This window comes from Carlito syrichta, unplaced genomic scaffold (genome assembly GCF_000164805.1).
Source record: "Carlito syrichta isolate Samal-C Ts95f unplaced genomic scaffold, Tarsius_syrichta-2.0.1 Scaffold305136, whole genome shotgun sequence".
NCBI classification, from domain to species: domain Eukaryota; kingdom Metazoa; phylum Chordata; class Mammalia; order Primates; family Tarsiidae; genus Carlito; species Carlito syrichta.
In genome coordinates this window covers 559104-583320 of record NW_007249232.1, presented here as the reverse complement: position 1 = coordinate 583320, position 24217 = coordinate 559104, and the positions used below count along the sequence as shown (strand labels likewise).

The window sequence follows — 24217 nt, the reverse complement described above, 5'->3', positions numbered from 1 at the left end:
TTTGATTTATTGTAGAGATGAGGTCTCACCAAGTTGCCCAGGCGGGTCTCGAACCCGCAGGCTCAGGCAATCCACTCACCTCAGCCTCCCAAAGGCGTGGGATTACAGGCTGAGCCACTGAACCCGGCTAAAGCTTTCATTTTTGAGAGCGTTCTGATACAGCATATCTAAGAAGAATACTGTTCATGTTTTATTTACTTATAAAAAGGGGTCAAACTGAACAATCTAGCATTTTTAAAAGTTGAAATCAGATGTGCAACTTCATGTCTCCATTCACTACTATTACTGGATAATCCCAAGGATTAAACACAGGAATAAAATGGAAACTGAAGAAACTATATTTGGCAATGAATACAGTGATGAGATGTATAACAATGTTTTTGGTAAATGATGGACAACATATATGACAGTGGTCCCATTGTGATGGAGCTGAAAAACTGTCACCTTGTGATAGTGTAGCCATCATCATATCGGGACAAGGGGCATTGCTGATGCATTTGTGGTGATGCTGGTGTAAACAAGCCCTCTGTGCTGCGTTTTATTGTTAATTTAGAGTGTACTCCTTTTACTCATTAAAAAAAAAGTTAACTGTAAAACAGCCTCAGGAAAGTTCTACAGGAGGTATTGCAGGAGAAGGCATTGTTACCACAGGCAACGACAGTTCCATGCTTGTCACTGCCCCCAAGGGCCTTCCAGTGGGACAAGATGTGAAGGGAGAAGACAGTGATACTGATGATCCTGACCTTATGTAGACCTGGGCTAATGTGAGTTTTTGTATCTTAGGTTTTAACAAAAAAGTTTACAAAGTAGAAAAAACAAAAATGTTAAAAATAGTAACAGCTTTAGGATAAGCATATTAAAAAAGAAAATAATTTAGTATAGCTGTACAATTTTAAGCTAAGCATATTATAAAAGGGTCAAAAAGTATTTAAAAAATTAAGTTTATAAAGTAAAAAAGTTATATAAGCTAAGGTTAATTTACTATTGAAGAAAAAATGTTTGTAATAGTGTAGCCTAAGTGTAGAGTGTTTATAAAGTCTACAGTGTGCAGTAATGTCCTAGGCCTTCACATTCACCACCACCTACTTACTGACTTACCTGGACTAACTTCCAGTCCTATAAACTCCATTCATGGTAAGTACCCTAAACAGTAAAACCATTTTTTGCCTTTTATACTATATTATTATGGTACCTTTTCTATGTTTACATACACAAATCCATACCATTGTGTTATAATTGCCTACATTATTCAGCACAGAACACGCTGTACAGACCTGTAGCCTAGATGCCATAGGCCATACAATATAGTCTAGGTGTGCAGTGGGCTACGCCATCTAGGTTTGTGTAAGTACACTCTATACTGTTCACACAAGGACAAAATTGCCTAACACCATTTCTCAGAATGTACCACTGTCTTTAAGTGATGCATGACTGTAACTAATTTGCCTCAAGAAATTAGAATTTTTTCAGCCACTTTAAATAATTGTTCTCAGGTCAAAAGACAGATTCTTGGTTGCAGAACTACTACTAGTCCATAGTATATCTTGGTGCAACTGAGAAAAGGTATCCCCTCTGCCAGGAGAGTACAGCACCGTATCAGAGCACAAGGCTTGCTAATCAGAGCATAAGCTCGATTTTAGTCCCTGCTCTACCCTTAGAAGGCATCCTTGTATGATGAACAACCAACACAGCTGTGCAGGAGGGTCCTATGTCATTGAAATATTAGGGTTTAAGTCTGTCTACGATCTGATAAAAGACTATGCAATTAGATACCATCAGAGAAGCTCACGTCTGTTACAAGTTGACAAGACCAAGATACAAATGAGGAGTAAAATGTAACAGGAGCAATGATGCAAAAGAAAACTCTCTCAGACTGTCCCTCACCCAAGCTGAGAGAGATAAGGCATGACTCCACTTTCTCGCAGGTAGTAGGTGACCACACCACTTCCAGGAGACAGGCTAGTTTTGATGTAAGGCTTCACGTTCAGGCCAGCATCCACAGCTTTCTTTGCTAACAGTCCTGTGAAATGATTAAACACAGACAGTATGGGTGGTTGCCTGCTCTAGGTGCCAGGCACACTTCAGGGAAGAGCCCAAATTTTCAGTCTGCATTTCCTGCCACCACCTGATCAAGCCTACTTCATCAAGCGCCATATGGGTGCTTTCGCCATTTCTGCAGCCTAACAGAGTCAAAAGGTCATTGGCCCACAGTCACTTATACTCATGTAGTGAACTCAAAATTTAGTCACAAAAATGAAAAACGAGAGGTGCTGGCAATTTTTTTTTTAGAGAGATAAACCTAAAACAATTTGGGACTATATTACAGAATGAGTTTTTAACTTTTAGGGGGAAACTGATCTTTCTAATTATGTTTGATTTGGATGAAAATCATCATGTAGGGGCCCTTTCAGAAAGCACTCAATTGTATCCCAATGGTAAGGAATAGTTAGCCAAGAAGTAAAAATCTAGTCTTCAGATATTCCGTGAAGTGGAAGATCAAGAGCTCTTGGGCCGCTGGACTTTGGGCAGATACAGAGACTGTTACTGGAACTCTCGGTACTCTGACTTAGGATGTAACAGCAAAGTAGGAAAAAAATGAGGAAGGGGCTGAGGGTATAGAGGAACAAAGAGCTGTGGACAAGCTGGTGACTTGTTTTCAGAAGACTGATTTGCTTCACACAAGGAAAGCTTAGGTAGCAACAGACTCAGACAAACAGGATTTTCCCTATACCGATGTCTGCTTCATAAAATAGAGCAGCTGTTGACACTGTTTGATCTGTGAACACAAGAGGAGCTTCGGGGGATGACTGAAAACTTGGAAACTAAAGCGATCTTATATGAGTGGAGCCCTGCTTGTAAATATTAACTGCTTAACCAGGATTGTGTAACAGCTGAGGCACACCAAGTCTGTCAGTCAGTGCCCTGTGACCTAATTCATACGCACCTCCCAGCATCCAAGTCTGACTCAACTCTGCTGCTCAGGGGTCTTACAGATAAAAACAAAGTCCTCGACACGACTCCAGTTGTTTTTTTTTTTCTTCCAAGGTCTGATACAAGCTTCTAGGTTTTACCAGAAACTCAGCTTCTTTTGCTTTCCTCTACTTATTTTCTATGTTAATTTTCAAGAGAAAGACTATTATGCAATATATATTCTCTTTTAAATATCTTGCTTTGGACACTACTTATTCTGTAGATATTTTTGGGCCTCTAAATTTCTATATCTGAAAAAGGCAAGGCTCAGGGAATTACATGTAGAACTCAGCTAAGACCCTGGGCTTATCTCAGAAAATTTCCACCTACGTCCAAATGACCATGGGGCTGGAGTCAAATGCACTTACCTGCTCCTAACATCACAGATGGATTACTGGTGTTTGTACAGCTTGTAATGGCAGCAATGACCACAGAACCATGAGCAAGGGTGAATTCATTGTTATTATATATAAATGTCTTATGGTCGTTATGGTGTTCTGGAGCAACTTGGAATCCTTTAAACCCTTGCTATAGGAAGAAAAAAAAAATATATATATATATATTACATAGGAAAAAATATTTGTAAGATATATATATCTTGCTATAGAAAAAAAAATATATGGTCCAAAGTTCTCATTTTGGAAGAAGGAATACTTTGGTAAGTATAATTTTAAAAGCCAATGTATTTTTATTTTTTTACTTTAAAGATGTGGGGTATAATTCAGGGTAAGGTACATATGTGGTGATCATACAGGTAAAGTCTGGGACTTCCTTTGGTTCTCCACTTCACCTGGTCTGAGATTGGGTACCCTAATTGATGTTATGTGCCCCCCTACCCCGCCCCAGCAGTGTCCCATACTGCCAATCCCTTTTTTATAGTATTATGATAAATGTTCAGGGTTTGTAAAAGCCAATTCTTAACAAAGCATAAATATCTCTGCAAATAAATTCTGAAGTGCTTCAGAAAACTTAGATGTCTCTCTATTCTTTTTAAATCTTTACAAAGATTTTTAACAAATCTTTTTACAAAAGGCAGTAATAATTTCTGAATCTTACTTCTGCATTGACATTAGTAACAAGTACTTCCTTTCCACCTTAAAAATAGAAATGCTAAAACTACAAATTTAGTCTAAATAGAACTAAATGGCATTATTGTGCAGTTGAAATGACACAAACGGACCACCAAGGCAACTGATTCTAACCTTATGGAAATTTAGAAAGAGGTGCCATTTTGACCAGATTCAACCAATCAATAATTTAGTCAATAATGCAAACACTGTTGGTATAATACTGGTGTCCCATAGATAAAATCCATCACATATCTTAATCATTCCTTTGGGAAATGTTCATTGAAAATGCACTGCGTGTAAGACTTTATGCTAGGTACTTTGAGGGGTACCAAGGTGATTCAGACACAAATCCTATTCACAAACATCCAGTCCAGTAGAGGAAATTATCCATGCAAATAAAGTACCAAATGCAAGTTAAAGAATATGGAATGCCATCAAAACGTTTCAGACCAAGTGCCATGAAGTTTCAAATGCGAGAAAGAGGGCTTTCTCCTATGAGACTCCAAGGCCCTGTCGCAGAGGAGCTGGGATCTGAACCAAGTTTTATGGAGTTGACAGAATAGGTTGTGACTAGATGGGGGAAGAGACATGCAGGCAGAGAGTGTCATGAACAAAGGCACAATGGCCAGAAAAGCTTGGGTAAGTAGAGCAAACAATGTAGTGAGAGTCATATGAAAACTACATATGCTTAAAAAAGTGAGTTGGGGTGTGTTTACGAATGGTCACATGCTCTTAGGAAGCTGCTTGGCCCACTGCTTGGCCCGTGGCTAATGGGGGAGTCATCAAGGACTTTAGAATGGAGAAGAAACACCCTCAGCACCAGGCTTCAGAAGATTCATCATCGAGTGGGGTAAAAGCTTGGACATTAAGAAACCAGGCATGGGATAGAGTCCAGAGGACTTCAAACTCCTTTCCCAGGCCCCTACCTTGGCTCCAAGGCAGCTCTCAAAGTCCTTTTTCATGTCAGACACGGCGACTTTGTCCTGAGGCCTTTTCGGTCCACTGCAGCAAGGCACTACTGTTTTCAAATCTAATTCTACAACCTGTTCATCGAAAGTAAATTATACAATTCAGATTATACCTATAAAGAGGAAACATGAGGCATGCCAGAAAATTTAAAACATCACAACAATAAAAATAAGCGAATAAGCAAAACTACCACATTTGAAAACAAGGAAGCCGATGCTTGTCTTAACACTTAAATGATTCATTTTCCAAGATCAAGATAGGCACTTGAGTAGTGTGAGCTTAGGGTGGATGCTACAGTTGCTGCCCAGTGTCTTCCACTAGCTCATCCTTGGAAAGTAGTTCACATATGCTTCGTATTGTCTAAGTAAGGTTGAAGTGGGTTTTCTATTGAAATGATACAAAACTGATATACTTCTAAGGTGACTTGGGAGGGATGCAGCCATTAAGTTATCAATGCCAGGAAAAGGGCCTTAGTCTAACTGAGTATTTCCTTCCCTCAAAGTAATATGAAACAAAACAAGGTCTAGTTTACCCTCTATCTTGGCTGTCTAGAAAAATGTGGATTCAGTTTACACCCTAGAAAACAAGGGTAAGTCATTTGAGAAATAGAACTAACTGAGGTGTTTGTACCTTCACTTCTTTCCAGGTCTATGCTAATGATGAACTTAGCCTTAAATAGCTTCAGCTCCTCTAGTAAAGTCTTTCAAGAGTCTTCCAAATAAGAGGCATGAATCAGTAGTTCAAAAAATGGGAGCATGCTCAACTTATAATGGTTAGGCCAGTAGGAATGTAAAAAGTTATATTATTCTATTATGTTTACAATTTCCTGATCCTTTTGACTTTTTAGACTTTTAATACCCCATTTTCCTGCAATGCCTCAGCAGTGACTAATTTCCTACAAATGTACCTTGGCAAGGAAAACCACACACAGCTAAAATGACAACCTTGAGGAAGAGGAAATGCATGCTCAGTAGAAGGCGGTCTCATACCTGGGTGAAGTCTGGGTCTTGAGAAGCGTCACCGAAATCACGAAACATTTCTACAGCCTGAAGATATTTTTTAATGTGCTTTACTTTATTTTCATCACGACCTGAATGGCATATTAAGGAGTAACAAGTGACATATGTTAATATTTTCTGGTTAAAGATTATAAACTAATACTTCCATCAGCAATTATACAAGTACATAGTATATATTTCAGTTACACACACCAACTCCTCAGATATTTCAGGCTAACAGCTTGACTCTCTAGCTGATGCTGCTTTTTATTAGGGGCTATGAACAGATATGTTGTTACTTTCAAAGTGACTATTTTCTGAAAACAATTCCAGGTCTACCTATCGATACTCCCCCTCTTTTTGATTACAGCTCTTGATTAGGAAAATCCTAAGTCTGAGCTAATTGTCAAAGCACTCCTATGTGTCTACCTTCAACTGGTGATAGAGACTCAGAATTACACACAATTATTCTTAAAATAATAACCCGCCCCACCCCCATCCCAAAGCACCAGCTACTGAGCATTTTCTGTAGCCTGATAATGTATGCTAAATGTTTTAAATGCTTTACCCTAGATTTCTAATCCTTTATCAAGAGATAAGTGCAATTACTCTTCTCGTTTATAGATGAGGAAATGGTGGCTCAAGAAGACTGAGTAACTCTCCCATGGAACACAGCCAGAAAATGGCAGAACCAGGGTTTGATCCCAAAGTTCAAAGTCTTAACTCACAATGCTGTATCACGAGGAATATGACCTGAACCCTCTGCTGTTTAATTGTTATCAAGATCCTGGTATAGGAGATAATATTCGTGAAGTATGCCCAGTGGATATGCAGTCCACCCCTTTCTCTGACAGTTAGGCGAGACTGAAAGCTTGATCCTTGGGCCCACCACAGATCGAGATTTTTTGTTTGTTTGTTTGAACCAAATTATAAAGGTCATCAGCTTTCAGCATGGATCTCATACAAGATGGCTATTAGAGCCTCACTATCATGACCTGTTGTTGAGCCCACTGTTCCCTATACCACGTGCCAGTCTACAAGAAGATGAACAGAAGATTTCTCTTAGGGTTTTGGATGAGAAAAGATTGTAGGTTTCTGAAGCAATATGTTTTTTCAATGTAAGAGATGTTACAAATTTGGCATCAGATCACTAAAAAGTTTTGTGGCCAGCTTCAGCACCACAGAAACTAGCTTTTCCTCTGGCTACATTCTGCAGCTTTTCTCCCTCGGCATACCATCCCTTCCCTTTTCTTCTTTAGGCTGACTCCTGCAGTGCTTTAGTCTGTTCTTTTAATTCTACATCTATTTCACTTCAAAGCCTTTGGAGAACAAGGACATGTTAATTCCCATGTGGTTATACTTAATATGCACATTTTTAAAAATAAACTTTTTCATGAAAATTACTATGCCAGAGGGATTTCCTCAGGCTACCAGTGAAGACTTGGATTTATTTGGGGTCTACAAGATTCTCATGAACTGGGCATGGTGGTGGCTCATGCCTGTAATCCCAGCACTTTGGGAGGTGGAGGCGAGAGAGGATGCCTGAGCCTAGATATTGAAGACCAGCCTGGGCAACTTGGCAAGACCTAGTCTCTACAGTAAATAAAAAAAAAATTAGCTGGACATGGTGGCACATGCCTGTAGTTCCAGCTACTTGGAAGGCTGAGGTGGAAGGATCACCTGAGCCTAGCAAGTCGAGGCTGCGGTGGCCTGAGAATGCACTCCATACTGGGCAACAGAGTAAGACTCTGACTCAAAAAAAAGAAAAAAAAGAAAAATGAAAAGAAAAGACTCTCATGAAACCCTTCCCGTGGCTTGCTCCTTCACTTCACTGGAACATCTGTTCAAATTCTACCTCAAAAAGCCCTTCCTATATGTCAAAAGCACTCCTGGGGTATTTCAACCAGCTCCCCAGTCTGCTTTTTCATTATCATACTTACACATTTGTTTCCTTTTTCACTGTCTTTCCCCCTTTCTGGAATGTAAGCTCCATGAGGGAAGGGACTTATCTATCTTGGTCACAGCTATATCTTTGGGAAATAGACCAGATATTGATAATTTTTACATGAATGGCTGAATGGATAGTTAATGTTTTAAAACAGCTTTCTAGGAGAAGAGTTAACTTCCTAAACGAAAATATACGGAGTTAAAGATCTGTTGATGTGTCAAAATGTCTTCATATGCAGTCTCTCATTTCAGCTTTTGGACAACCCTGTGAGAGACACTACAGAGTGCCAGCCCTGTATGGAGGTAGGCAGCTGCAGGTTTGGATTCTGCCTCCACTATGTATTAGCCTTGGGTAATAACACCTCTCTGATCCTCAGTTTTCCCTCCTAGTAGTTAATTAGCTAAGTCAATCAGTCTACCCTACAGATCTGTGAAGAGGATGACAGAAAATGCATACCAGGCGCCTGGTACAGAGTAGCTACCTCATGGACAGCAGTTATCATGACTAAGATAACTTGTTTCATCTCAAATGGCTAGCAGCACACCAGTGTAAATATCCAGGCTTCTTGAGTACCTAAGCTCTTTCTACTGGCCACATCATCACTATCTCATATCTCCTTAAATCCCAACAACTCACTTTGACTCCACAGGCACCCAGTGCCTTCTCTTGGGTGGAGGCAGAAGGCAGTGCTCTTATTCTCCGTGTTCTATGAAAGTTTTACAAAGACCCCTCTGCTTTCACAGGACTTCACTTACCTGTCTGCACCAGGTACTTGATACTAACTTCATCAACTGGGAAAAAGGCAGCAGTTGCTCCGTACTCGGGACACATGTTAGCAATCGTAGCGCGGTCAGCAATGGACAGCTGGACGACTCCTGGCCCAAAGAACTCGACAAATTTGCCCACTACCCCAACCTGGCGGAGGTGCTAAGCAGCAGAAACAGTAGGAAAGTTTGAGATTTGACAGCCCACGTTTAAAATGCAGAACTACCATCTTGTATTTCTTATAAACTAGCTGTGTTAGTAAACCTGAACAATAAATTAGCACAACATATTTTTGGTTACTTTTAAAAACAAAACTTTAAAAAGCAATGCCAACTAAATGCATGATATGATCCTGGTTTAGAGCCTAGAACAAAACAAGGACATTACTGAAAAAACTGGTGATGTCTGTAGTTTAGTTAAGAGTGCCATACCAACATATGTTAATGTTTTAGTTTTGATAAATGTGCCCTGATTATACAAGATGTTAATGTTATGGGAAGCTGGGAGAAAGATAACAGGAGTGCTCTGTACTATCTTTGTACCAATTCTCCTATAAATCAAAGATTATGTCAAAATAGTTCTTTAAAAAAGAAAAGTATGCCAGTAATACAAATAACATTAATACAAATTATTTTTAAAAAATGAGAAAGACTCTCCTTCTTTCTTTAATGAGATCATTTCTAAATATTAAATGCCTTCAACCTAAATAAACTATTACTTGCACTAGTTGAGTAAGAAAATGACTTGTTTTCAAAGATGTAATGAACAAAATTCATGCAGCAAGTAAAAGTCAAATGTAACCAAAAGATCCCCATTTCTGACTCTACCTATCTTTTCCACACAAGCCATTGGTTAGGAGTGAGGCCCTAAGGACTAACTTGGCCCTGCATGAAGCCAGTTTCATGGACTATGCACAGCCACATATTAATAGACAGGCTCTTTGGACTATATGGGATTCTGTCAAATTTTGTAAGCAAGTCCTATATTATTCCACATCTAAAGAACAGTGCACAGACATTTGTGATAAGCTACAGTGTTAAATAATCCAATTCCAAATTCCACAAAGATTAAGTCAAAGAAACTTATTTTGCCTTTAACAATAGAGTGTACATGCAAATTACCCTGAGTATCCAAACTATGAAACCAGAAAAAATTGTTTGTGATTTAAAAAAAAACAAAAAAGGTGATTTCCTATAACAGCTTGAAAACAAGCTAGTGTTTTCCAGCTTGGAGAAACATCTGTTACAATAATATAATCTGCAATACAGAGGAGAAAATTTTAAAAGTCAAACACTAATCATGAAACTAGGAACTACTTTGCTATTTACATATTAAGAAGAGCCATGTGGAAAAGATATAGTAAAAGTGTAAATATGTAGGTGGGAATGATTCTCACAACCTCCAGATATTATATCTAGAAATAGAGAGTATGACTTTAGCCATAAATATATTATTTCTTTAAAAATATATAGAGGGAAATCTGAAGCAAATATGGCAAAATCTTATCTGTTAAATCTAGGTGGTAGATACATGAATGTCATTTTAATTTCTATGTATTTAAACTATTTCACTATTGAAAAAAAATTTAAGAAAAAAATCCATGCAGCAACAGGAGAGGAAAATGAATATAATTATCTAAATGTAACACAGAATGCTCTCCTTATCTCACCTCCTTTAAAAGTAATCAATATAGTTTCCTGGCAATTGTAGAACACGTGGAAACTAAGTGAGAATCCATTATGTATTTCCTCTCTGTCACAGTGACTTTCCAAGCACACAGAAGAGGCAGCAAATTGTTACCTTGGTAATGGTGAGCACGATGTCAGTGGATGTTACCAGAGGGTGGGGTTTTCCCATCAGCCTGTAGCCAATCACCTGGGGAAGCACCATGCTGATTGGTTGGCCCAGCATGACAGCTTCTGCTTCGATACCACCCACACCTGCAATGAATGGCATGGCCAGAGTAACGCTTTCATTATTTCTCACTATATTTCTCAGATATAAATTCAGTGTCACTAATAGGTAATAAATGCAGTTACAATGTTCAACTGGTACAGAGTTGAATTATGCTTCTATAAAGAGTAAAGAGCCATTATTTTTTTCTTTATCTCCCTCTACAGAATTTTTAACAAGTTTTTCTCAAAGTGTGGGCCCTCAAATATCTATATCAAATTCCTCTTGATGCTACACCCAAAGAAGAGTAGGCTTTAGGAGTCCAGTTCTAACAAACACCCCAGGAGATTTTCATTTATGCCAAATGTCCCTAACCCCCTTTTCCATTTCATTCTTCCAAACAAAATCATCTAGTGCCAACTAGGTGCAAAGTGCTTTTCTGGGCACTGTAAAAACAGCAATGAACATAAAAGACAAAAACATCTCTCCAATACTTGTTGTCATGCAAATTCATGCTTCTGGAATGTAATGGCATCAAAGCGAATTAGGTATATGCCCCAGAGCAACACATATGGAAGAGAATAGCATATTCCTGGAAGAACACTCACCCCAACCAAGAACGCCCAAACCATCAATCATGGTGGTGTGTGAATCCGTGCCCACGAGGCTGTCTGGGTAATAATATCCATCCTGATCAAATACCACTCTTGCCAAATATTCCAGATTCACCTGGTGGATGATTCCTGAGCCAGGGGGAATGATCCGCATGTTGTGAAAAGCCTGGGAACCCCACTTGGAGGGACACATGGAAAGAACACCATGAATATGTGAGGTGCTTCTACTCAGTCCATTCCCTTGACACCTCTCCCTCACACCCCACATACACAGAAGACCAAACAATGGAACCAAACTCTGCCTATACCTTTAAAAATTCAAATCGTTCTCTATTTCTTTCAAATTCCAGGTCTTGATTCTTCTGTAAGCTGTCCGCCCTGTCAGAGAGAAAAACTAAATGTGTAAATTTTGAGGCTTAAGATGTTGCTGGTCAAATTTATGGGTGATGAATAAATGAAATGGAATTGCATCTGCAGGCTTGCTGAGTGGTATTAGGAATTTCACTCATGATTATTACAACGTAGAAAAGAAGAGGTGACTAATGAAAGTAAAGAATAATTATTGTTTGATTTAAGTGATTCCTACAATGTCTTTAAACACGGTGGACAGAAAGCATGAGCAGAATTCGAGTTAAAATTAATCTAATCATAAAGTCTGACTCTCAGGAACATACTCAAGATATTTATATGATGATCACAGCTTAGACATTTAAAGAATCCTTGTTTCTGTGCCCCTTTCTCATCCATGGTCTCATTAAGACACCTCTCTGAGTGGAACTGTGTCCGGGCTGCCATTTTCATCTGTTTGTGTTGGAAGACGGAAAACCAGCGATAACGAGAGGCTCAGTCATTAATAGAACCCAATCTCCTATCTGTCAGACAGGCTTATGAGAATGTTGCCACCCAAGAACATCTGTAAATCACAGATTATATGCTGAGATTTACGCAAGGTCATTCAGTCCATCAGGACAATACAGGGCCTCAAGAAGATTTTTCCATGATTTAAAAAGTCAAATTGCATTTTTTTGAGTCAAGGAAGAATTTTATAGTCAGAAGTTTGCAGAATCAGCACACAGTAGGTGCTCACAAATTGTATATCATAGAATTGAATGAACATAGAAAAAAACCAGAAAAATTAACAGCTAAGACTGAAGTCAGACTTCATTAATTAATATAACGGTTAATACTTACTGACATTAGGAGGAACCAGCCACTATTCTAATTGCTTTACAATAATTTTCTCAGTCTCCACCATAACCCTTTGAGTTAGGTGCACTAATAGTCACATTTTTCAAATGAGGAGACTAAGACACAGAGAGGTTAAGAAACTTGCTCAGAGCCACACAGCTAGTAAATTGTGGAACCAGAATTGAAACCCAGGCATCCTGACTGCAGAGTCGATACAGCCCTCTTAATCTCTATACCATTACTGTCTCCCCGTCACAGTACAGAGACTGGCAGTCATGATGGCAGTGGTAATAACCACCACCAGCACAACAGTAACAGTAGGAGTTAAAGGGCAGCATTATGTTACAGGCACTCAGCGCTCACACACACGAACTCATTCTCATGTAAATATAACTTTCATCCTCAAAGTACAGAAGCAACAGCTGAGACATAGAGACTGGATAATTTGTCAAAAGTCAGACTACTGGTAAATTATAGCACTGTCTTCTGAACCCAAGTCTGCCTGGCTCTGGGACCTTAACCATTGTTCTCTACTTCTTATCCATCCCTACCCCTCCCCCTTTGCTTATTATCCACTGAGAGCCTGTCATGTGCCACATGCTGGCTGTCCACCTGGAGTTCAGAGCTCAGAGATACAGGGAAGGACCAAGCAATTATAAAAGAGTGTAATCGTCAATGCCTGATACGGGAAGTGCAGGGTGCCATGGGAGCACCCAGAAAGGGCCATGGGCTGAGAATGGTGACTCGTGCCTGTAATCCTAGCAATGTTGGAGGCTAAGGTAAGAGGACTACTTGTGCCGAGAGTTTGAGACCAGCCTCAGCAACACAGTGAGATATTTTCTAATTCTCAAAAAATTATCTGGGTGTAGTGGCACATGCCTGTAGTTCCAGTTACACAGGAGGCTTAGGCAGGACGGCTTAGCTCAGGAGTTTGAGGCTGCAGTGGCCTATGATCCTGACATTGCACTCCAGCTAGAGTGAGACTTCAACTCAAAAAAATGGGAGGGGGGGGCATGAGCACAGGTGGGGAGGGTGGTGATACAAGGCCTTCCAGAAAAAAAAGGCATCGAAGTAGTCTGAAGGATGATGGGGAGTCAGCTACGGAAAGATGGGTAGGCACTCCTAGGAGTTGGGATGAAAAGGACTGAAAGTACACATCATTTGCCTCATAAAAACCATCCAGTTGCCACACTCATTTTTTTCTCTCCTTTTGTCTGGATATGAATAGTCTCCTAGACAAGTGTGGGTTGATTTATTGGGATCAATTCCTGAAACTACCTTATAGGAGAGGTCTACAAACTATAGCCCATGGGTCAAATTTGGCCCAATGCCCATATATACTAGGCCCTCACACACAAAAAATGATTTTTACATTTTTTATTTTATTTTTAAAATTTCTTGCATTTATTTGTTTGTTTACTTATGAGACAGAGTCTTGCTATGTTGCCCAGGATGGATATGGATATTTATGTATGTATGTATTTATGAGAGAGAGAGAGATTTGCTATGTTGCCCAGGACGGTCTCAAACTCCTGGGCTCAAGTGATCCTCTCACTCTGGACTCCCTAAGAGCTGGGATTGCAGGTGTGAGCCTGGCTGATTTTTACATTTTTACAGGCTAGGGAAAAAAAGAATTATGTGACAGAGATAGCATGTGGCTAGCAAAGTCTAAAATATTTACTATTGGCCCTTTGTAGAAAAGTCTGCTGATCCTCGCCTGAGAGAATGGTGTGTGAATGTGCGTCCACAGTAGAGAACAGCAAAAGAGAGAGAAAAAGGAGACACACCTTAGTGTAGCAGAACAAGGCAGGACACCAGTGCAGACACCTGGACAAGACGTGACTAGTTCTCAAGACAGTCATTGCCTCCTTCTTCTCAAAAATATGCTGAGGGCTCCATCCCTCCAGCTCCCACCTGTCTTTTCCGGTCCAGATCTATATTTCTAGCATATCTTTAGCATCTGCTTCAGGAATACTTAAGGTGCCACAAACTCAACAAATCAACCCCTAATGTTTGGCCTTCTTTCCTAAATCTGTTCCTCTTCTTTCTATCTGTAAGTCATCTAATGACCTCCTCTCCTACCACACTGTACCTAAGCTATTAAAGTATTCCAGAAATAACCTCCCAACTAGTTGCCCTGTCAATGCATTCAACCTTCCTGCTGTACTGTCACCTGAATCAGTTTTCCAAAATATAGATCATCATGCCCCAGCTCAAATCTGCCAGTGGCTTCCCATTTCCTAAATAAGTACAAATTCCTTGTCTTAAAAAACCACATCCTTGAATCTGACCACAATTGTTCTTGATACGCCCTTTCCTATCCTCCAGTTCAAACTCTCAGCTGGGGTCACCCTGTAGCCCTCACTCTCCCCGGCCCCACTTTCCTCATGCCTTTGGACACTAAGTAGAATGCCTTTCCTGGAGCTGATCTCCTTGGTGAACGTGCTTCAGGATCCAGATCAAGTGATGCTCCTTGAGAACCCTCTGGCTCCCCAAGCCGGAATGATTTGCCCCTTCTCTATACCAACTGCACGAAAGTTGTGTTCACTAACCTCTCTTCTTCTAAACGAATCTGCTTCTTGAATAAATACTGGCATATAATAGGTTTGGTAAATGGATTTAATTAAAAAAAAAAAAAAGATTTCTACCAGTGTAGGTGAGATTGTAACTACATGTGGCCCCTTGCCCCTGGAGCCCCCATCTCATGTGCTATAATTGACTACTTCTAGATTACTTGTCACTGTCCCTGGTCCTCCCTCCAGAACCAGAAGGATGTCAGAGCTTCTCACAGTAGAATCAGGATTGTAAGGGGAACGTTTGCCCCAGAAAATGCTAGGGTCGTCAGTTTGATGATAAAATCAACACGTTTACAGGATGAGCAGAAGCCAGAAATGCTTAGGCTGTTTGGTTTTTTTGTTGTTGTTGTTTTGGTTTTTTTTGAGTCGGAGTCTCACTCTGTTGCCCAGGTTGGAGTGCAATGGCACACTCATAACCCCTGCAGCCTTGACCTGCTGCATTCAGGTGATCCTTTTACCTCAGCCTTCCAAATAGCTGGAACTACAGGCACGTACCAGCAAGCCCGGCTAATTTTTAAAAAAATTTTATTTATTGTAGAGACGAGGTCTCTCCAAGTTGCCCAGTCTGGTCTCGAACCCATGGGATCAGGCAATCCTCTCATCTTGGCCTCCCAAAGTACTGGGATTATAGGCATGAGCCATTGTGCCTGAGGGCTGTTTTATAATATGGTAATTCAGGTAAAAACCTATTTACTCAGGAAAACAAAACCTCTATTTTGTTAAGTGTGGTTCAATTAGCATAGCTCTAGTTATTGGAATGAATAATACACCAAGAATTCAGCTTTTTCTACCTTTCAGAACTTTCCTAAATTAGCTAAATTAGTGAACTTTTAATAAGGTCTCTGAATGTGAATGGCCTCATAGATTACATTTCTCCTTTGTTACTTACTTTTAATTCAGATTTGGATGCAGTTTAGTTTCTGAGAACTATATTTAGTGGTGCTCCAGCAATTCATAGACAGTATTACAGAGAAAATAGTTTTCAGACTCATGAAATTTGATCAGAAACTGTTAAGAAATTCTTGTTGGAGAAAAAGTTATTTCTGAGATAACTCTGTAACACGTTACAATAGCAAGTTAGTTAGATTCTCAATTCCTAAAGATGGTGTGAGGCCAATTAATATTATTCAAACCAGGCAAAAAGCTTAGAATAAATTTACCACTCTACTACCCCTTGACCAGTTTTTCTAGCTGATTTCTTGAAAAAGAGCTAGAAATAAACCCACAGTACATAGTTCCATAAGGGTTAAGACACATCATATTTAATTCCTTACAAAAATGAGGAAAGAGTCATGAGGTCAAATTGCAAAACCACAAGTAAAGAAATAAAAACAAAATACCATCAATGAAAATACTTCTAACAGAAATGTTCTCTCTAATTATATATATATATATATATGGGCTTGCTAGATATGTATATCAATCTGGGTCAAAGTCACCACTAGACTTTGCTATTTTCATAATAATGCTTTCGGTACATGGTATAAATGAAAAAAGATCTAAAAAAAATTGAAATCAGAGGTAACAAAAGTCAAGGTCTAAAGGAATAAAACATTACAGTGAACTTGGCGATGACCCAGATGCATTCACAGTCATGAGTTCTTTGAATTTTGAATTGATAGATTTTAGACATAAAAACAATTACAATTCTGTCCCCCCCATACTTTCAGGTTCCAGGTCAGTGAAATGAAGGCAAATCCATCAATATCAATGAGGGTCTCCAAGAAAAGATGAAGTTGGGCATAATTTTGTGAGGCTTCCTTTGTAACTTCTGAAGTGGGGCTTTATCCTAACTCAAGTAGGGAAACATTTCACACATATATTTTAAATTCTTCCCTTTGTAATCAAAACATTAAATTGAGGTCATGTGATTTAGGGGAAAAAAAAAAAAAGAAATGGAGGAGACATGTTGCCTAAGACTGGCTTCAGAGTCTAAAGGAAAGGAAAGATTTGGCAAGTATCCAGTCTGCTTGTTCTAAGAACCATCAATTCAGGGGACAAAGTAGATTTTTCTCTATGCTTAATGTATCTGGTTTGAATGTTGGCAGTATTAATTTGAGAATGACTATTTTCTAAATTTCTTTTGAGGCTGAATGGAACCCACTTAAATCACCAAGGAAGCAAATAAAGGTGTTTTTGTTTCTCTTTGAGTGGTTTAATTCATATTCTTAAATGATGTCAATTGCAAAAATAATAGCTTTTTATTGAAAAATAAATATTTGAGGCAGTGGTGAGCTGTAATCAGGCCTCTACACTCCAGTCTGAGTGACAGAGGGAGACCCTGATGGATTTAGAGTCGAACATACTCAGTGATTTATCACAGAAACAAAGAACATCGTACCGTATGTTCTCACTCATAAGTGGACCTTGAACAATTATTATAATACTATAAGAAAGGAATTGGCAGTAGTGGGAAACTGCCAGGAAAGGGGGGGTGAGATTGGCAGTTTACGGAAACTGTTAGGGGAGGGAGGAGCACATCTCAACAACGAGGGTAACTGTATAATCAACATTTGTATACCTAACCCTGAATTGTACCCCACATCTTGTTAAAGAGACCAAGAATAACAAGTGAAATCAGAAGCCAGAATGAGAGACGGAATAAGGGGAGTAGGATGCTAAGAGAATGTAAAAATTCAGCCCTGGAGTGAGAGAGATGAAAGAAGGAAGGAAGGAAGGAAGGAAGGAAGGACAGACAATTAAAACCCAGAGATAACTCTTTTCAATCCTTTAATCTCTGCATAACTTTCTATGTAGCCGAGATCACTCCATAGTCATGCACTGTGCACATGCACTGTGGTATCTGGCTCATTGACTTTCCAAGTGCTATCAAGCAGTTTATAAATAAAACTGTAAAGGTTACCAGTAGTACGCTTTAGGAATGTACCATAACTTAATAAGTCATTCTTCTTTGTTGGACATTTAGAATGTTTTTAGGTTTTCATTTATAAATAATGCTTTAATGAACATGATCAGTTGTAAAGCCTTTTCTGAATTTCAGCTCTTTTAAGGGTATGCTTAGAAGCAGAAATTCCAGGACTAAGGATATAGAAGTTTCTAAGGTCTTTATACATAGTGCTTCCATCATTTTTAATTTACAGTGCTATCAGCAGTGTATAAAAGTGTCTCTCATAATACTTTCATAATTAATGTCTATTTTCTAATCTTAACTATATTGATAAGATAAAATTATATCTCAAATATTTATTTTACTTTTTTATTACTTGCAAGATTGAAAAGGCTTTATATACTGTTTACTACTATTTGTGCTTCCTTTTATTGTGAAATGCCACATTCCTTTGCCCATTTATCTGCTGGGTCTTAGTATTTTTCTAAATGTATTACACATACTCTTTATACATTAAGGGTGTTAACTCTTTGTTATAATTGTTACAAACATTTTTCAAGTTATTTCCTTTTAACTCTGAAGTCATTAAATCTAGAGTTTTCCCCCCCCTTTTTTTTGTTTCATTCAGTGCTTCTAAGTTAAAAAAGGTCTTTTTCATCAAGACATTTGACATAACATATTTTCTTCTAAAGTTTTTAAGCCTTTATGCTTTAATTCATACAAACTTCTCCCTTCACCAAATAATTAATTTTCTCAGCATCATATGCAGAAAAGTTGTTTTCTCCATTGAGAGTTGATAACAACTTTATGTAGTCATAAAGTCTAGGTTACAATACTAGCCTCTTAACAGTATTTGATTGCCTTTCTTGTATCCAAACCCTCGTTGTGTAATCTTGCAGTTACTTCTACAAAAGATGGATGGCCTGTACTTCCCTCCCCCACAACTTTCGGCTCAACCATATGACCTGCTTTGATAAGTGGCACCATGAACAGAAATGATCCTGTCTGGTCCTCAGCTGAGCCTTAAGAGATACTGCATGTTTCCACTTACTCTTGAGGCTCTGTGATCACCAGATAGCTGCTTTTTCCTTCAGCCTGGGTCCCCCCAAAAACACAAATGAAATGGAGTTGCCCTAGATGCCCTGAAGATGCTTGGTTCAGTGTAAATAGTCAACCCAGCTACAGTAGCATAAAGCAGAGCTGCTCAGCTGAGCTCCCTTAGATCAGCTGACCTCTCAATCAACTTGTAGATATGGAAGAAACAAACTCTTATTGTTGACTACCACTGAGATTCCAAGGTTATCTGTTATATAGCAATAGCTGATTTTTACACCTTTTATTTTATTTTCAATGTTTTTTTAGAGATAGGGTCTTCCTCTGTTGTTTGGGCTGGAGAGCAGTGGCGTGACCATAGCTCACTGCAGCCTTGATCTCCTGGCTTAGTGTCCCAAATAGCTGGGAATATAGGCATGTGTCACTATGCCCAGCTAATTTTTTAATTTTTTGTAGAGATGAGGTCTCACTATGTTGCCAAAGCAGGTCTCAAACTCTTGGTTTCAAGTGATCTTCCATCTTGACCTCCCAAAGTTCTGGGATTACAGGTGTGAGCAAGCACACCTGGTCACAAGTATCTTTACATTGAAATTTTCATGGTTTTGGTTGGTACAAACTCTGCCTTGCACAAATGCTGATAGTTTCTTCTTCATTCCCATCTGGCTATACGATTGATTCAAAGGGCAAAGGTGACTGGTTTCTTTTTTCTCTATTTTCATGAGGTACTCTTCTGGGCTCTAAACAATATTGGATTCTATCATCGTACATCTTTAATATTTACTTAATATCTTCTATGTCTTTTTGTATATTTTACAGGGGGCTGGGGATGGATTATGTTTAATATCCTGATGCCATTTTTAACCCAAAGATTCACTCTCAACGCTTCCGACTCAAAGCAAAGGCTTTTGGAAAATGAGATTTAAGGATAAAAGCACATTAAAATAAATCGAGTTAGGGAAACTGACCACTACTACTTGACTCTTAATCTCTCATAATTTAGATAGTTATCTCTTTAATGGGCTAGGATTAAAAATTCAACATATATTCTGCTTAAGAATTACTTACTTTTAAAGTTTGTTTAAGAGGTCCAGCCTAGGTTGCTAGTTCACAACTACATATTAACATGTTCCATTTTTTTCTTTGTAAAAGTTTTTTTTTTACTAAGACATTTTAATACTCATACCTCTGGATGCCTATGATGTGGGGATGGATTTTGAAAAACAAAACAAAAAACAACATCCTCAGAGATTTTGTATTTTCCCTTCATAAAACACTACAGTTTAACTTAGCTACCAAGATTCTCACTTAACCCAAGGATAATTTCAAGGTCATCTACTTCAGTTTATTAAGTACCTGATATTCAGGGAGCTGACAGTCTACTTACCAAGGCAATTCAAGTGACAACTTTCCTTCAAGGGCCACAGGTCACTAAGGACACTAAGTCTTCTAGCAAATTAAAGAACAGGGAGCTTGGTAGGCTGGAAAGTGATGGATTCCTAACAGAAGCGGATTTAAGCTGGCCTTGGAGGACCAGTAGAATTTTGGCAGGAAGAGAGGAGAGGATATCCCAGAAAATAGAATAAAAAAATAAAAAGAAAGGAATAGGTATTATGGAAACTATGGGAACAGACAGAGATTGCCAGATATGTAATAGTTACTTGGGAAAAAAAAACACAAAAAACCAGTTACTTGGGATCAAAAAAGAAATAAGGTTCCAGTTGATGAAAAAGAATTCAAACTCCTTTAAAGTTGAACAAAAACTTGTACTAACAAGTACTCATGGTAGAACTTCATGTGTATGTGTTTTCACCCAGACTTCAAGCTGGATTCAAACACAGGTTGCTATTACCCAAGAAGTAAAAACGTTAAAAAAAATTTTTAAAAACCCTAAAATCCAATCCCTCCTCTCCTAAAAAATCTTTATTGGAAAATTTATATTAGGTTAATTTTTTCAGAAGATAACTTTTAAAGATTGTCATCTTTCATTTAGCCGCATATGCATGTTTTAGAAAGACTTGTATTTCAAGATCTGCACAAAGCAGAAAATCCAAGTATTTGTTTTAATCTCACCTTCTGTTGAAATCAACCTGGATAGAATGGTCAATGACAAGATCAGCAGGACAGACAGGGTTTATTTTCTCTGGATCTCCTCCTAACTTTTTCACAGCATCACGCATTGCAGCAAAGTCAACCACAGCTGGCACACCTCTAAGAAAAGGAAGACAATGAAGCAGAAGATAAGCCTTAAACATGTGTATTGAATTTCTCCTCCACTGATAATATTGACAAGGATCTATCTCATCAGAGGCGCTAATAATGGGTGACTAAGAATAATGAAAGTCTCTAAGCATACTTCCTTCAGCAGAAATCACATGTTAATAGGTAATAAGTACCATCCTTATGTATAATGTTACCATTATACTAAATTTAATGGCAGCGATAGTCTAAACAGAGAAACTAGGGGAAAGCTGGCACTTGAAAACTCTGGAACTTTTACTGTGGTGACTGCTTCCAGTCACATGGTGGGTTGAAAAAGTCCTGGATAAGACATTCAGATCACTCCGTCAACTTCAGACCACATTTAAAGAAATAAGTATCATTGAGAAAAGTAGGCAGTATGTCAAATTTATGTCAAGTGTATCCTTTCCTCTTATCTTCTTAAAAGTATTAGATCTGGGTGATCATCCACTAGAAAAATGCAATTCAGTCTCTAGGAGAAATAAAATAACATCGTTTAAAAATGGAAAGATAGTGTCTCAAAAAAGTGGCTGGGGTGGGGAGAGCAAGGATTCTTAGGAATAGCTGGATGTGAGCCGAGACTTAAGAGAAACCATCAGGTCTGCATTACTCTCCTCTGCAGACAGTATGCCAGCATTTCAAGTTTGAAACCTGGTTTCCTGGGTGGTAGCTCGGCTCCATGCTGTTTCTTTCACTTTATAGAATGATAAGGACGAGGATCTTCCAGACCACGGACAATGACTCTTGCCATTGGAAAAGGGGTTACTATACATCACAGTTTGGCTGAGACAACCTCAGTTTACCCTTGCTGCAGAGAGCACCAGCTTCCATCAGCTTTCAAAAGTGTCTGGGTGATGAATTATACCGTAAAGTGTTTTTCGTTTGTTTTTTAAAAAAAACTTTCTTGAAAGGCTGACAAAGGGGATAGAGGAGAGTGAAATGACAATAGGCTCACGTAAAGTCCTGCAGGATGACACGGGCAGGCTTAAATGGTACTTCTATGTTCTTTTGCTGTGTGACATTCCAATTTAGGATATTTTCTATGTCATTTTTCTTCACCAAAAACTCATCACAGTTCCGAATAGCTGCCTCCAGGAGAACTCTGATTGAAAATGGTAAACGTCCTAGGAGTTAAGGAAAAAGCATGACAAAACATAAAAAACCATGAGACATCGTATTATAAGTGTGCTTTTTAAAGCCAATCTCTACATAAATTTGATATGAAGCATCAGACTATTCTTTCAACAAGAAAAGTGGGTAAAGTGATCAACAGGTTAAAATATATGAATATTGAATGGATTTAAGAGACATTCAGTAGTAGAAAATACCCATAGTCTTGGCAAAAATAAAATAATAGTTTATTCTTACATATTAAATGGTTACCTTGCCTTGGATTCCAATGACAGAAAGTTTCCTGCAAGTCATCACATCTCACCAACAGTCTAGATTTTTACTGTATTAAGTGTTAATAAGTAACATATATTTGTATATACACACACATAAAGTAACAGTTCAATTATTGTAATTGAGACCAAGTTTTGGCGCATACATCTTTCAAAGGAAACAAAACCCTAAACACTATGTAGCACGGTCAGTGGTGACTGAAGTTCCTAGGACAAAACAATGGTAATTATTAAGAAAAACTATTTTGTTTATTTATAAAAGTTCCATCTTGAGACACGAAAATTATTCACCAATATTATCTGGAAAAAAACAGTGCAAAGATAGAAAAAGTACAGGATTTGGAATTTTAAAAGACTTGGTCCTTTTTTTTTTTTGAGTTGGAGTCTCATTCTGTCACCAGGCTGGAGTACAGATCGCCTGCTGGGCTCAGGTGATCCTTCTTCTACCTCTGGCTTCCAAGTTGCTGGAACTACAGGCATGTGCTACCACTCCCAACTTATTTTTTGATCTATTGTAGAGACAAGGTCTCACCAAGTTGCCCAGGCTGGTCTCGAACCCCTGAGCTCAGGTAATCCTCTCGCCTTGGTCTCCCAAAGTGCTGGGATTACAGGCTTGAGCCACCTGCTCAAGACATGCTCTTGTCCTCTTCTTCTGCAACCCACATACTTGTGTGATCTGAGCTGTGTTATCGACTCTCTCTGGGCCTCAGGTTCCTCAGGACTTCTTATATTTTATAAACGTGACACGATAGGATTGTTATTCATATTAAATGATATAAATGTACCAACACTCTATATACTGCAAAGTGTTAAATAAATGTTACACGTATATAATCATTACCTGCTTAAAAATGACTTAGGTGAGAAAGGTGTGTTTGTGGGCTTTACCCAAGAATATTCACCCATTTTCTACTACTCCTTCTTCCAATTCTCTTGTGAGAAAATTAATTCACACAAGTAAGTATTAAATGAATTCCAATTGCTATCAGAGCCATCATAGAACCATTATAGAACCATCACGGAACTATGTACCTACCATATCTTGAATCCTCCAATTTATTCAAATTGAAGAATTTTTTTCCTGGTTGTGCAGGGTCCAATGGCTCAGCAAGGTGTGCAAATGGGTTGCTCATGATTTCTGATGGCCACGTGTCCCTGGAAAGGGAAAAGAAGGATAAATGAAGATGGACCGCATTTATCCTGAGGAGTACTCACCCTTTTCAATAATTTCCGTACACATTCACTTAAAGAAATCACTTGCTATCTTTTCAAAGTAGGGAGATGGTGGGGCATAAATGAATACAGAATGGTATTCTTAGTAAATAAAATGGGCTTAGTATATAAAATGTTGAAAGCTAACATAAGCCTCTCAAGAAAGCATTAAAAATCCAAACTTATTTTGTCTTATTTGTATAACTTCCCAGCATCTTTCCACCAATAAGCTGTAGGAAAAAGGGAAATGAATGATGCATCTCATGGTAAATCTTGAATATATGAACAGGCCTCTAAGCTAAATTCATGTCCTGCTTGGCAGGTTACAAGTCCAAAGCAAATGACATTATGCAATTGTATAAAACTTGAACTTTGGAAAAGGGGATATGAGAGCAGTCGTTTTTTGGTACTGTCCTGTGAATTTCCCATTGAAATGATCTCTGTGGCATTTTTTTTTTTTTTTTTTTTTTTT

The 24217-nt window shown here is 38.6% G+C and overlaps 1 protein-coding gene across 1 annotated transcript in view; it reads right to left on the bottom strand.

Annotated features, from left to right (window-relative positions):
- Window positions 1-23684, bottom strand: part of ACO1 (aconitase 1) — a 40243-nt gene extending 16559 nt beyond the window's left edge. Inside the window, exons 1-11 of the mRNA XM_008061180.2 lie at window positions 23570-23684; window positions 22086-22254; window positions 20963-21100; window positions 11536-11605; window positions 11222-11405; window positions 10521-10660; window positions 8711-8882; window positions 5999-6099; window positions 4967-5083; window positions 3339-3498; window positions 1885-2020 (exon numbers count right to left, since the gene is read on the bottom strand). Coding sequence (XP_008059371.1) covers window positions 1885-2020; window positions 3339-3498; window positions 4967-5083; window positions 5999-6099; window positions 8711-8882; window positions 10521-10660; window positions 11222-11405; window positions 11536-11605; window positions 20963-21100; window positions 22086-22254; window positions 23570-23666 — 1484 coding nt within the window. The 5' untranslated portion in view covers window positions 23667-23684. The remainder of the gene's footprint in view (window positions 1-1884; window positions 2021-3338; window positions 3499-4966; window positions 5084-5998; window positions 6100-8710; window positions 8883-10520; window positions 10661-11221; window positions 11406-11535; window positions 11606-20962; window positions 21101-22085; window positions 22255-23569) is intronic.
- Between the last annotated feature and the right edge of the window lie 533 nt (window positions 23685-24217).